Source organism: Castor canadensis, chromosome 4, assembly GCF_047511655.1.
Source record: "Castor canadensis chromosome 4, mCasCan1.hap1v2, whole genome shotgun sequence".
Classification (NCBI taxonomy): domain Eukaryota; kingdom Metazoa; phylum Chordata; class Mammalia; order Rodentia; family Castoridae; genus Castor; species Castor canadensis.
Window position 1 is genome coordinate 152,679,675 of NC_133389.1, and position 15,020 is coordinate 152,694,694.

At 38.3% G+C, this 15,020-nt stretch overlaps 2 protein-coding genes across 7 annotated transcripts in view; one reads left to right on the forward strand and one right to left on the reverse strand.

Annotated features, from left to right (window-relative positions):
* Fam117b (family with sequence similarity 117 member B) overlaps nucleotides 1-8,671 on the forward strand; it is a 93,145-nt gene extending 84,474 nt beyond the window's left edge. Inside the window, exon 8 of one of the 2 annotated variants that reach the window (XM_074071440.1) lies at nucleotides 4,574-8,671. In XM_074071440.1, coding sequence (XP_073927541.1) covers nucleotides 4,574-4,688 — 115 coding nt within the window. In that variant the 3' untranslated portion in view covers nucleotides 4,689-8,671. Of the gene's footprint in view, nucleotides 1-448; nucleotides 4,442-4,573 lie in introns of those variants that run through there. The other variant, XM_020159851.2, reaches the window with a different exon arrangement.
* A 336-nt stretch (nucleotides 8,672-9,007) lies between these two features.
* The window catches only part of Ica1l (islet cell autoantigen 1 like), a 47,298-nt gene continuing 41,285 nt past the window's right edge, over nucleotides 9,008-15,020 (reverse strand). For 3 of the 5 annotated variants that reach the window (XM_074071445.1, XM_074071441.1, XM_074071443.1), the window contains exons 11-12: nucleotides 13,535-13,612; nucleotides 9,010-11,942 (exon numbers count right to left, since the gene is read on the reverse strand). In XM_074071445.1, the coding sequence (XP_073927546.1) occupies nucleotides 11,827-11,942; nucleotides 13,535-13,612 (194 nt within the window). In that variant the 3' untranslated portion in view covers nucleotides 9,010-11,826. Of the gene's footprint in view, nucleotides 11,943-13,534; nucleotides 13,613-15,020 lie in introns of all 5 variants that reach the window. The other 2 variants (XM_074071442.1, XM_074071444.1) reach the window with 2 other exon arrangements.

The following is a 15,020-nucleotide window of genomic DNA, read 5'->3' on the forward strand; positions in this document are numbered from 1 at the left end:
CCCCCCGTCTAAAATAACCAGAACAAAATGGCCTTGTGGAATGGCTCAAATGATAGACAGCCTGCTTTGCAACCACTAAGCCAAGTACAAACCAAGACCCACCAAAAAACAAAAAGAAAAACATATACATTTTCTTTAGCTTTAGGAAGTTCATTATTCTTACTGGCTATCTTGCTTTTCATTGAAATGCAGTGGTCATTAGCCTGAGCCCCCTGCATGGTTAACATGGCTCTTGGGGGAAGTGGCAGTAGCAACTGTGAATGTTGTCTTGCTGGGATTTGAAGACATAATTTGGATCATGTATCTAATAGCACTTTGATCCTTGGCATTTGAAGTTTTTGACATAACTTCAGTTGTATTTATTATGTGTATCTATAAGTTACCTGTTTTAAAAAATAAGAGAACTTATTTCCAGTGTTTAGTATTGAGTTCTCTGTTCTGCATCTAGGCCAAAACAACTTCATGAAATCCCAGCCTTTTACTGTCCTGACAAAAACAAGGTGAATTTCATTCCTAAAAGCGGCTCTGCTTTCTGCCTCGTCAGCATCCTTAAGCCACTCCTTCCCACACCGGATCTTACCCTCAAGGGCTCTGGCCACAGCCTAACAGTCACCACTGGCATGACAACCACTCTGCTTCAGCCCATCGCCGTGGCCTCCCTTTCTACAAACACAGAGCAAGATCGAGTCTCTCGAGGAACCAGTACAGTTCTGCCATCAGCCTCCCTACTCCCACCACCAGAACCAATTGAGGAAGCTGAAGGATAGGTCCCAGTGCTGTGTGGCCATGGTTCTGAGAAACTGAGGACCTCCTCGCATCTTTTGACTGTGCTGGCATTATTTGTCCCCGGTTGGCTGTGACATGCTCCAGCTCTCCAATGACATGTGACAGGAGGCTTCTGGAAGAAAGCAGCCCTTCTGACTGCTCTGCCCCACTCATGAAGACCAACCCTCAGTGCTTAGCCTGTTTTTTTCTTAAAGCACTGATTGAAATAAGAAAGGTCTCATTCTTTACTTTTGGAGGGACAGTGTCACATTGTTTGTTTTCAAATTAGACTTGTATACACACACACACACACACACAAACACACACACCCTGATCCCCTGCAAACATGATTTCTGAGGGAGATGTGGATGATGCTGCAAGAACCATCTTTTATATGAAAACTACTATTTTATAATACCAATGTTACATTTCTGAAACGTAGCAAACAAGGATGTTCAACAGATTCTTTGGTGGCCTCTGTTTCTTGTTTCCCTTTCTAGATGTGTGCTTTTCTCAGCTGTTTTCAGCTTTGGGACCAAAGGGATTGTTGATGTTTTCCCAACAATGTTAATCTCATGACTATGTTCTTCTCCCAAATAAGAATTGATAGGTAAATGCATTGAACAAATATATAAAAAGAGATAAGAAGCAATATTTGTATTACATTATGTGATTTATGTTTTTTGATGTCAGGTTTGTGCTTTGAGTGAAATATTTGTAAAACTGTTGTTTTCGTCATTATTCTTGTATACATTTCACTATGTGGTCAAAAAAGTTGCAGTCTAAAGACAAGTGCTTTAATATTTTCTCACCCATATTGGAACTTGGTTTAAAAGTCAGTGAGCCAAAAAGGAAACTATCCAGTGTTGAATGCTAGGTAGGAGTAAGGAGCCCTTTGGTTTTCTGTGAAACGTATATTGTGATCGCCCTCCTCTGCCAAATGTCTTTCTACCTTTAATCATCACTGTATCATAGCCCCAAGAGACCCTAAAATGGCTGTGCATGGATTTCCTCCTTTGCTTTCGTGATGTTGTTTTGTGGATTTGGTCGGGTTTAGTAATTTGCCAGGAGTGTAATCCATTGAATAGCAATCCGTAGCTGCAGAATCTTGATACTGACTTTTCTTTACATGGTTGGCACTAAGATTTGTTGCCTACAGATTTTGCTAGGTTCTTCTCCAACATTCCATACAGTGGGGAAAACAGATGAGAAGAGCTTCGGAGCATAAACAAAAGGCACCTTTGAAAATCCACACAATTTTGGATTTGGCCTCATCCTAATAAAACCATTGCCAGTATCACTTGACAGTATTTCATTTCTAAGTATGGGGTAGTAAAATTAAGGAGCAACTCTTTTTTAAGAATTAATTTCAGCAAACAGTGTTGAGAAAAATGCATCCTTTTAATATCTTCAGATACTATCTTAAGATGCAATAATTTACTAATCCTATACAAATGATAGGCAGAAAAAAAAACCAAAAACTCAAGTCCTTACAAAAGGATACCATTTTAAAGTATTCCCTGAAGGAAAACCTAGGAGTAGCAATAAATCTTCGGAAAGGACTTAATACCTTTAAAACATCTAAGCATTTAAAATATGTCCTATTTGGTTTAAAATGGAGATTTAGGTAAAACAGATAAGTTTAAACATTTAAATTGAGTCTGTCCAGTTCTAGTTGGTAAGACTGATAAATTTTGTTATTTTTTTCCATCCAAAACTTTATTTGCTAGGAACTAGTATTGTAGCTTCTAACTTAACATTCAACCATGCGGGATCTTGATTTTCTGATTGTTGTTTTGTTTGTTTTTTAATTACTTAATTGGTTTTCAATTTCTGGTTGGTTTTTTTCCTTTGCGTTCTTTATTACCACTCTTGACTTTGCTAGTTTACAATGATTATCTGTTCTAACAGAAGTACAAAAGGTAAAATTGGGTGAGTTGCTAATGAATGGGGTTAGAAGGTAGCTAAACAAGGTTTTGTTAATCTTTTTTTTTTTTAACTTAAATTCTATTGTCTGTATTTTTTCCTTTGCCTTACACCTCCTTTCCTTTTCTGTCTCCACCCCTACTAGTCTCAGAGGTATTTTATAGGAATGTTACTTTGTAACAGATTTTCTTTTACTCCATTGTACACATTTGTCAAATTCCCATCTTTTTGTAGAGTTTCATGTATCCTTAATCTGAAGTAATTTAAAATCAGAATGGAAGAACAAGTTTCATATTTATTATTTACAACCTTATAAGTAGAGCTTCTATTCTAATGCTTGGTTGTAAGGAGAATGTGAATTTGTAGGTAAATGAATTGTATGGCAACCAAATATTATCCCTTGGGTTTAGGAGAAATAAGAGCCTAAGATTTGAAAATAAGGTCCAAGGTACAAAACAACTCTTAACTGCCAGTGCCAAAGGGCTAATTTTTAAGCACATAAGCTGTATCACGGTCTTAAAAAATGTTAGCCGTAGGTCCATCCAGCTGTTTTATTTAACCCTTAGTTCCCAGGTGGATTTTGTAAAAATGGGTCCACTCTCAATAGATTGCAGTAATATTGTATTCTAAAATCACACTCCACTGTTACTCTGTAGAAAACTGTACAGAAGATAAATAGACTAGCTTTGGTGGGAATATAATTTAACTTTTTTCCCAGTGCTGGGGATCAAACCTTAGTTATCATAAAGATTCGGCAAGCCCTCTACCACAGGCTAATGCATCCCCAGCTCCCAATTAAAAATTAATCAAAAAATATATTTCTATTTCAGTAAAAGAAAAATGGGTGGCATATATCTTTCAGCAAAAGGAGCTATTCTCTAGTTACTCACTTGTCCTAGTTATTCTTTGCCCTTAAGCAATTTCTTCCTTACGATAAAACTGACACATTTACTGTTTCTGATTATGACTTAAGTGATCAGTTATGTTTTAAAATCATTGACTTCACCTCTTTGGTTAAATGTGAGTGTGGATGCCAAAATTTTTTAACTAGATATTTCATTTTGTTTAAAATATTCCTTACACTTATGACTCCAGGGGCCAAATCAGTCTTTGGAAGGTGCTACTGCTAACTGGGGAATATCTGGCAACATGAAAGGGTAGGTTTTGTTTTTTCTTTTTTGAGAAATAGTTGGCTTTCACTGGAAGAAGTATAAAAATGGCAGAGGTTATAGCCACCTCTGTACCCAAGGTTAGGACTGGGTTGTCAGGATTTTCTTTTAGGGAAAATAGGAAAAATTTCCACTAGTAAATTTATTGTTCTAAACTTAGATTCATTCCTTAATGCTTGGATTTTTGTTGTATCAAAACTGGACCAGTGGAAGTGCTGAATTTGCAAAATAAAGCTGAGAATATGTAACTCTGCACTTTAAGATTTATGTTTTACTCTGCCTAAATTAGTGGTAAGGAGAGTAGCCCTGAACAATGTTTTGTTTATACAGTCCTTTTGAGTATAACTTATGTCTTTTTAAACTCTGCATCTTTTGTCTCTGTTAAAGCTGTGTAAATCTTTTTAAAATGCAGTTTTTAAAAATTGTTTTCTAACAAAATTCTCCCTCCCCCAAAGCAGCATTTCCCGTGGTAATAGGTATTGTTACTATGTCCGTATGTATTCCCTGTACCTGAACACTCGTTGCTGCCTCACAAGAAAATAGAACTTTTATGTTAAAAATAAAGTCTGTTCTTGAGAGTTTCTGCTGTGTATTTTTAGGAACATTGTCTCAAATTCGAAGTCCATTTCTTTTCTGGCATTTCTAGCTATACAACATACATAGTGTATTCTTCTTCACAGATCGATAAAAAACTGTGTTTGTGTTGAGTACAGGTTCCTTGCCACCCCTGACTTGTCATGGAGAAGAATGAACCTCATCTTTGTGGTACACTCTGAGCTGACATCAAAATGGAACCTGAAAAAAAAAAAAATGGAACCTGCACGCTGAGAGATGTACTGGTTTGTTTATAAGTGGTTCAGCAAGTCAAAGTTTGTTAAGCGTTGATATAGCTGGGACAGTCAGTTCTAAAGTACAAAGGGTTTTTTTCCTTTCTTTTTTTAATTCTTGCTAAACCAGCTCTTCTTCCCCGTGGCAGTGGTTCATCCAGTAGACCCTTGGTACCCTTGGTTGCTTCCCAAGAGGCCACCAGACGAAGAGCAGCACTGCACCATCCTGTAACTATACTTGACCAAAACTGTGTGTAGTAAATCTGCGAATAAGGTGGGCTTATGATGTATCCTAGAAGCTTAGTTGGGCTGGTAAGTTCGGTCCATAATCACACAATGGAGTTGGTAAGATAAACTCAATGAAGACTGCTCTGTGCTTTGTTAATTTTTTTTGTTTTTGTTTTCAGTTTTATAAAAACTTATTTGTGGCCAGGCGCCAGTGGCTCATGATTATTTGGAAGGCTGAGATGAGGAAGGATCACAGTTCAAGGCCAGCCTGGGCAAATACTTTGCAAGACCCCATCTCCAGAACAGCTAGAGCAAAGTGGACTTTAAATGTGGTTCAAGCAGTAAGGAGAACCAGCTTTTCAAGCTTAAAACCTTGAGTTCAAACCCCACCCCTCCCCCCCTGCAAAAAAATCTGGCTTGCTACTGACTCATTATTGTTAGTTCCAGATATTCAGGAAGCAGAGATCAAGAGGATTGTGGTTCAAGGCCAGCCTAGGCAAAAAAGCAAGACCCCATCTCAACCAATAAGCAGGGTATGGTGGCATGTACCTGTCATCCTAGCTATACAGGAGGCATAAATAAGATTGTAATCCAGGCTGGCCTCAGGCAAAAACATGAGAACTTATTGGAAATATAAAAGAAAAAGGGGCTGGAATTGTGACTCAAGTGGTAGAGCACCTGCCTAGCAAGTACAAGGCCCCAAAGTTCAAACCCTAGTACTGCATACAAAAAAAAATTCTGAGCCAGGCCTTGTGCCATATGCCTGTAATTCCAGCACTAGAAGGCAGAGCCAGGAAGGTGGAGAGTCCAAGATTGGCCTGGGCTATATAGAAAGACCATCTCCAAAAAAGTAAAAGTTCCTAAAGAAAAAAGTTAAGCAGAATTTAGCCATTACAAATGAAGTTCAACATAACATCAAATGCAAGGAGAACCTCTCATACTGGCACATCAAGTTTTCTCCCTTTCTTGGTTGAGATACAGCTCAGTGGTGGAGCGCCTGCTTAGCATTCATAAGGCTCTGGGTTTGATCCCAAGCACTACAAAAAAACAAAGTTTTTCTCCCTTGAATCTTTTTTTTCTCCACCTTTAATGAGGTTGAAAGGAGCAAATGTGTGAAAACTGTTAGTATCCTCATACAGACGTTTCCTGCTAATTACCATAGCAGGGATTTTTTTTCCCTTGCTAACATTAAGAGTAAATATCTTTTTAAGACTTTTAATACAACATGGTATGATCTACCAGTAGCCTTTGTTACTATTTAGTTCAGTGTTTTTCAAAATGCTTGGGTCTTGAAGTGAATTGAATTGGCTCCACCCAACTTTTTAAGATCAAGAGTTCAAGGCTGTAAGCTTATAAGGTTATAATGTAAATGAAGCAGAATAGAAAATGAGTATATTTGTACATAAGGAGGGAATTGTGCAAAACTTTTTGTTTGCAGTGCTGGGGATCAAGCCCAGACCCTTAATGTGCCATGCTAGGCATACTAAGCTATATCCCAGCTCTGTTAAAAATTTTTGGGGGTAGGGGGTCAGTACTGGGGCTTGAACTCGGGGCCTCACGCTTGACTTGCCTCCAGCCCACTGTCTAGTTTCTAATGTTGTAGTAACTGCAGAAAATTAAATGTTTTAAATCTGGGGAGCACCTCTTTAGAGAGGGTGAAACTAATTCAGTCACATTTTTGGTACATTTGTCCCTTTACCTGACTTGTTCAGAGACTTAACAAAAGTAATTTTAATTTTTTTTATAGTTCAGGGATCAAACCTAGGACCTTGCCCACATGCTAGGCAAGTGCTCTGCCACTGAGCGACATCCCCAGGCCCACAAACATAATTTTTGAATTTCAACTTGATCTATTTTAGGGAGAAGACAATCAAATGAAGTCACCTGAGTCACAATGCAAATGTATACCCAAGGGCTCTATAAAAAAATAAGATATAAGATGCTAACAGTGCTTATTTCTGCATAGTAACAGTGTGAATGATTATTTTTTCTTTCCTAGAGAATATTACTTCGAAATGAAAAAAAAAATTAAATGTTGTGGCTGTTTTAGGTGATGTTCAGTGAGGTACAGGTAAAGGATGAAGTCCAAAGAGACAGCCACTGCTCACTCAGAAGATAGCATGGAGGGAGGGAGCTTTACCAAGCAGGTGGGGACAGAGAGGTAGGACTCAGGTACAGTGCCTTGGGGGCACAGGGCTTCCATGTCTGAAGGTGTGAGTGGATCTCACTGGTGCATTTAAATGATTGTGATGGAGAAGGGTAGAAAAGGACACCCCTGGTGGGGATACTGAGGCAACAGGAAAATAGGAAGCTTTTTTTAAAAAAATACATTATACAAATGTAAAAATAACACTTCAGCACCTTAGTAGCCAGGTGCCAGTGGGTCACGCCTGTAATCTAGCTACTTGGGGGTTGAGATCAGGACAATCACAGTTCATGGCCAACCCAGACCAAAAAAAACTTTGTGAGGCCCCCATCTCAATCAGTTGGGCACATGAGGCACACCTGTCATCTCAAGCTACATGGGAGGCTGAGATGGAGAGGGTGGAGGTTCCAGACAAGTCTGGGGAATAACCAATCTTCATGATAGAAAGTTGGGTGTGCTGGCTCAGAGGATTGTGATCCAGGGTCAAATAACAATCCAAAATAAACAGAGCAAAATGGGAATCCAAGTAAAGGGGGCTGGAGATGTGGCTCAAACAGTAGGGTTCATGCTTATCAAGCACAAAGCCTTGGGTTCAAACTCATGTCCCACAAAAAAAAAGAAGAAAGTCCAGCTGGGTGCTGGGGGCTCATGCCTGTAATCCTATTCAGGAGGCAGAGATCAGGAGCACCAAGCCAGCCCAGAGTAAATAGTTTGTGAGACCCTATCTCAAAAATAACACAAAAAAGTAGCTGGTGGAGTGGCTCAAGTGGAATGCCTGCCTAGTAAGTGTGAGGCCCTGAGTTCAAACCTCAGCACTGCCTGAAAGAAAGAAAAAAATCCTTTTGACACACATACAAAATCCTACTTATTAACACCAACCAGTTAAGATTTCCATTTTGTACGTACTCTGTGGCCAATGATGTGTTTACACCACAGAATGAAAAACTGTATCTTGACTTTAAATGCCTGGTACATAGAAGATGTAAGAAGATATTTTATGCTAGGATGTTTCTTAGGTTTTTGGGGTAAGTATTGGGGTTTCAACTCAAGGCTTTGAGCTTGCTGGGCAGGCAGTATACCACTTGAACCACAACCCCCAGTCCTTTTTGCTTTAGTTTTTTTTGGGATAGGGGTTTGTGTTTTGCTTGGGCCAGCCTGGACCTCTATCCTCATGTTTATGCCTCTGACACCTGGGATGACAGGCACATGCTTTTTATTTATTTTTATGCCTAGCTTTTTATTGGTTGAGATGGGATCTTGCTGACTTTGTGCTTGGACTGGCTTCAAACTGCAGTCCTCCTGATCTCTGCCTCCAGTGTAGCTGGGATTATAGGAATGAGCCACTGCTCCTGGCCTAGGTTGGGCTTCTGAATGTGACCCATTTTAACCAACCATTTTTCTCCCCAGCCTGTCCATAGGTTTTCTTTGCCATGTTTATACTTCTTACTGTTATATGTTTCAAATGTATAATTTTAAGCACTATTAGATTAGTAGATATTTTAAAGTTTTATTTCCTTCCTAACTTTTGTGTTCTAAGATTTAGGCTGCTTCCTTGCTCAAGGTAAAGACATGTAGGGCCCTTCCAACATTATGGAAAACAAGATCGATTTTGGCTCTCATCTTTTTATTCCCACCTTCAACAGATCAGGTGAAATACTATGGCTTATATTTCACTGGTTATTACTTTAGATTCTGAATATTTACACATGGCTGCTTGTGTCTGTTGCTAAAAGCATCTGCACAGAGAACACACATTCTTTTCTTTCCATCCCTCTGAGGTAATCCCCTTCTATCTCTGTCTCACAGGGACATCAGTTGTCCTGGTTTTACTTTCATTTTGAGGTGCCTTTATCAGTTCTATTTAATTCCTTACTACTGTGATCCTGAGGTAAACACTAAGTTGTTAAATAGGGAAACAACAATTGAATTTGTACAGAACAAAGTTTTCATTTTATGCCATCTTGCAATCTTTTATTAAATGAGGCTCAGAAAAATAGAGCACATTTAAACTTCCTTTGTTCTAAGGCTCTAAGCCCTCTACATTTCTACATGGCCTGTAAAGACAGTTATGTGAGAGAAATACACAGAGCTGAAATACAAACATTTCTTGTTCAATGTATAAATACTGACACTTATTTTGTTGAAACAGTTTGTTTCTAGTTTTAACAGAGCTATGTTCTACAATTAAAAGAAATATTTCAAAAAATACAAAGTATACTGAACTGATCTTAAGCCCTGGTATATCTGCTTCTCCTTCAAAGTGGTTGTAGGAAGAGTAGGCAAGTTAGTTCTGCTGGGCTTTTCTTACCTCCGATGCATTTTTATCTGTTATAAAATAGAGCTATTCCCCCATTGAATATAAAAGGTATCTATTTTGAAAGAGTTGTTCTCAGCCTATTCTTGATTCAGGGTAATTAATTTCCTTCTTACTACATGGATGCCCTAGAATGAGACAAGAGTCACTAGTTGCTGTTTGGTGACTGCCTACTTTGCCTTCCCTGTCCCCTTACTGAATGTGTGCTTGGTTTCCAATGTCAATGTTAGTTTAATAGTGCAAAATGTCTCTTAGTGACTGTCAATCATTATGATTGAGCCTCAAATAACCTTGAGAAAATATTAATCATCAGCTTTCATTTAATGTTACTGATATGCTTTTCAAAATGGAGTTGGTGGATGTGAAGTTTTAACCAGACTCGCCGAGGCAGTCAATGTTGCTTCTGCATACTCTGCTGAAAGAGGAAATGAAAAACTGAATAGGAGAAATCTTTCATGGGTTTCAGTCTGGGGTCATCTTGCTCATTAGAAATTGAGGGTAATCTCTTCACATTCATAGTCAGGGATTCAAGCCTCTGGCCTGTAGGAACTGCTGCTGCTTCTGTTGAAATATCTTCATGTATACCAGGTAACAAGAGCTGCTTTGCATGCTTGTGAGGGTGATGCACAAATATCTGTGAACGAACGCTTTAGAAGGGTTGCCATTGCCAAGAAAATGGCATAAACCCAAGATATAAAGTCAGCATTTTTTGAAGCACTCAGTTAACAGCACTAGAGTCACTGTGAACATAGAATTTAGATTGTGATGCATAATCATAATCTTGATGATTAAATTTTGACAGAACATGGTAGCATTGTATTCTGGAAAGTTCTTCACTGAATAGAAAGGAAGAGTTAAAAAGTTGCTTCTGAAGAGATAATAGCAGCTCATTAAAACCAAATAAAAACAGGAATAATACTGTGAAAAGATATTAAGGAAAGACTTTCTAACCTTTCCTTAGCCTGAGCTTCTGATGCTCAGATAAGGTTTTTCCGGCCTCTGCCATACTTGGCCATAGTGGTGGTTCTTGGAAAGCACATGGGCAGGTAGGGAACATTGTGCATAGGCCAGACTGCCATGGATGGGAAGTGTATGGCATTTTTACCTACTCTGGTCCACTCCTAAAAATTGTTTACTATATACAGTGACTTAGCCATTACAAGCAGTTCTCTTCTAAGTAAGCCTGTTTTGAACTAGAAACACATGAAAACCAGAGTGAATAGCTTAACTAACATTTTTTCTTACGGAGTTACAATGGACTCGACAACAAAAAATACTTGGAAAACTGTCTCAAAACTAAAGGTGAGCAAAAAAAAAAAGGTGATTGATGTGTGCACAGTAGTGCACAGTAGCTCTCTTTTCATCAGTTTTTATAGCCTCTGTTAAATAGCCTCCCGTTAAAACTTAGGTTCTAAACTCTGTATGGGTAACAGCTTTTCTTAATCATGAAATACAGCCTCAGATAATGTCATCCACAGAGGAGAGAAGTGGGAAAATAAGACATTTCCTTATTGATTGTGTAGGGTTTTTTGTACCTCTGGGTTAAATCCTGTCAAGAACTATGGAGTAGGTATGCAAATGTGTGTAAGGATGAGGTGCTTAGGATTTGTCTCCCTCATTCAGGCAGATGTTTCTAAGTAATTTTAGGAATAGAATATGTATCCTGCGTGTCACTGTAGTAGTGTGTGAAACAGGCTGAACATGGTTGAATATATCTTTGAATATGGCTGTACATTATTATGGTTTATGAGATAGGAAGATAGATTTTTTTCCCCATTTCTGTGGAGGATAGGTTTGGAAAATTAATCATCCTGCTACTTCCCCCATGAAAATTTAATAATGGAATTGGGGGTATCCATGATTTTGTGCGAATGAAAGGTAACATTACATTTTAGCTTCCACATGGAGAAAAAGCAAGTACAAATTTCTCTGATTTCTTTCAAGCAAATTGAGTTCTCTAATCTCAGTCTACCTTTCTAACCAAAGATGAGCTGCTCTAGTTCCAGTGCTTTTTTCCACAACAGAACCCCCACCACTTTTTAAAACCACCCCTAAAACACAACCCAATTCACATGCTGTCTTTTATCTACATATAAAATTCTCATATCCAGCAAGGCAACTTAAATATAAAATGCTTTCCAAAGAAACAAGCCCAACTCCTTAGTGACAGAATTATTCCTGTTATTTAGACATTAAATTTTGGTATCTGAATATTGCAGACTCACTCAGTAGTTTTTAAATTTTTCCATATAGCATCAGCAGCTACAAATCCAAGATTAAAGATATACTTTATCTATTCAAATGTGTCCTTATCCTCTGCTTAAAGTCAACTTACAGCTGTTAGATTCACAAACACCATGCTTTTGCATGGGGGTTGCAATATAAACCTCCTTCCACAAAAGCATATGTTGCAGAATTGATGACTCGAGACCCTGAAGTGGCTTAACTCAGTCAAGCATTAAGAAGCCCATCGTCTGAGTGTCCAATAGCATCTGGGTTTGAAAGTGGATCCAAGTCTGCAAACAGATTGAACCAGGCTGACATGTCTTGGTTACCACTGCCAGGGGCTGTTAAAAACAAGCAAACAAACAAAAACACATTGAAGAGTTTCAGCTTTTTGAAGAAATATTTTTGTATCACTTTTATGATTTTGAAGTAGATGCTGCTTTTTAATAAAAAGTTGACTAATAATCAATTATATCCTCTTCAGGATAATTTTGAAAACTGAGGCAGACGCCTAGTGTTTTGCCGAGGCTCCCAGGATTAGGTATTGCACGTGGCTCTGAGAAGGGACTTGAGAGAAAAGTGAAAAGGCAAAAGCAGTGTCTTAGAACATTTAATTTTAAGATCAATTATAGAAGAAGGGTTCTATAAAGGTTTAAGATTGAAAGTATCTTTTTCTTACCAAGTAAGAGATTACATTTGTAAACTTAGTGCTTGGTCTGTGTGTGTTTATTATAATATAAAAGTCTTATTACAAAAATACTAGAAATAAGGAGGAAAATCCTCCTAATCCTACCATATTAACTCATTGTTAATATGAGTTATTAACAATTGTCATTTGGGGCTACAGTTGTTTCTTTTGTCTTTTCCATGTGCTCTTTAAAATTTTTTTGCTAACATAATATTTTATAGAACGCATTGTATTCAGATCCAACTTCATTTATTACTTGTTTTTGATTTTTGAGACAGGGTTTCACTGTGTAGCCCAGGCTGTCCTTGAACTTGCAATCCTCCAGCCTCAGTCTCCTACTTGTTTGTGGAGTGCTAGAATTATTTGTGTTTACCACCACACCTAGCTTGTTTTTGGTTTTGGGTTTTTGTTTCATGATGCTGGGGAATGAGTCCAGGGCCTCATGCACTCTGCTGCTGAGCTATATCCCCAGTCCCTATTTTTGTTCCCAAATCAGCCTCAATGATAACAGGTAAATAGCATCTTCCTTAGTACCTCTGCCTTTTTGTATTTGCTATAATTTGAATATTGACTGTCCTCAAGAGCCCATGCATTTGTTGAAGGGCAGTTCTCAGCTCATGGAAGGTAGGGTGTTGTGGCATACATCTGTAATCCTGGATCTTTGTAGACTGAGGCAGGAGGATCATGAATTTAAGCCAGCATGGGCTACATGGTGAGACCCTGCCTCAAAAGAAAGAAAGTAGAATATAGCTAGTAGGGGTACAGGCAGAGGGAAAGGAGTTGTTTAATGAGTATGGAGTTTTAGAGTTTCGATATGAAAAACTTGTGAAGATCTGATTCATAGAAACGTAACATAAATTGCTAAGCTGTAATGTAAAAACTGGGAGCTGGCGATGTAGCTCAGTGGTAGAGTCAGTGCTTAGTATGCATGAGGCCCTGGGATCAATCACCAGCATTTAAAAAAAAATAAAAAAGCATCTTCCATCCCAAATGATGCCTCCACTACCAACAAACCTTAACACAAAATACAACAGACTGCAGTCCGGAATTTAGTGTGTTATGACAAGCTCACAGTTACTATCCAGAGCTTTCATAGCCAGGACAGCTTTCATTTTAACACTAACTCATTATTAACAAAATATTTTTTCTGGAGAACATGGAGCAAAGACTACAAAGTGATCCTTTTCTAAGTGTATCTGAATTCAACTGCTTCTTTGTGCAGTGGGAAAGAAATAAATAACTTACATCTTGTTACCTTCTTTGGACTCTGTAAAGGCACTGGCAGGCCATCAGCATGTTCTAATCCCTCTTGGGAGACCCAGCCTGGGAGAAGGACAGAAAGAATTGCCCATTGTTAATCAAGTGGGAAGCAGTGTCAGTAAAAGAAGAAAAGGTAAAAATATTTTAAATTCTCCAGTCCATACCAGGGTGATTAAAAAAAAAAAGGTGTAACTCTCAGTACAGTTAAGTGTTTTATTCAATCATCTAAGTTTGGTACCATCTAGAGTTAGATTAGATACCCTTATATATTTTTAAAGTGGCTTTTATATGGTAGATGGCTTTTACATGGAAGATGGACTTCATATACCTATATGAAACAGAACTAGAAAACCTCTTGCAATTGCTTTAAGTGGGGTTGGGAGGGGGACTGAGGGGGAGAGACGATGGGGGCAATGTAACCAATGTATAATATAAGTCTAATTGGAATTGTTACTATGAAACTCCCCTTGTATCATGAGTATGTCGTAATAAAATTTATATAAAAAGTGGCTTTTAAAGAAATGTTTTTTAAATTGCAAATTGAGAAGACACAGAAAGAAAAGTTCTAAGCCATCAGGAAAAGGCTTGAGAATTAGAATGCTGAAACTCATCAATATATTTGTAACCTTGGACTCACTGAACCATTTCTAGAAATTTATCTTAAGGAAGTAATTTAACTTTTAAAAAGTACATGCATGATTATGTTTAACCAAATTGTATAGTAGTAAGCAAACAGCAAGAAAGGAATTAAAATGATTATGTTATATAAAGTGACAAGATACTATGAAATTAAGTATTGGGAACACAGGGTAATGGTTGCCTCAGCATGAAAAACCACTTATGCCATAGTGAAAAGCCCTAGGAAAAATTTAGACTATTTAATCTCCTCCTTATAGAGAGGGGATCATTTGAGGCTCAAAGTGAGTGTAATTGTCATTATGAGCCTTTTTTTTTTTTCCTCAGTACTAGGGTTTGAATTCAGGGCCTTGTGCTTACTGGGTGGGCACTCTACCAGCCCTGGTTTAAAGATTAGGTCATGAGGGCTTCCGCCCTTATGAGTGGATTAATGCCATGAGAGAGGGTTAGTTGTTACAGGAGTGGGCTCCTGATAAAAAGGTAAGTTTGGCCCCCATCCTCTGTCTTGAGCAACCATTTGCCCTTTTACCTTCCCCTAGGGGATTATGGGCCAGATTCTGGCACTATGTTCTTAAGACTTCCCAGCATTCAGAACTGTGAGCCCAAACTTTACATTGTTTATAAGCTACCCAGTCTATGACACTTACTTATAGCAGCAGAAAACAGACTAAGATAGATGGGGTTCCTAGAATGTGTGTATCTTTTTAATTCTTAAAGCAGCTCACTTGCCTGATCTACATAACAGGAAAAAAACAAGTGGACCTAAAGGAAAGAATGGTGAAGTCTATTCTTTCACTAAGAGGCAAGAGAGCAGATCTGCTCCCCTCTTAACAGT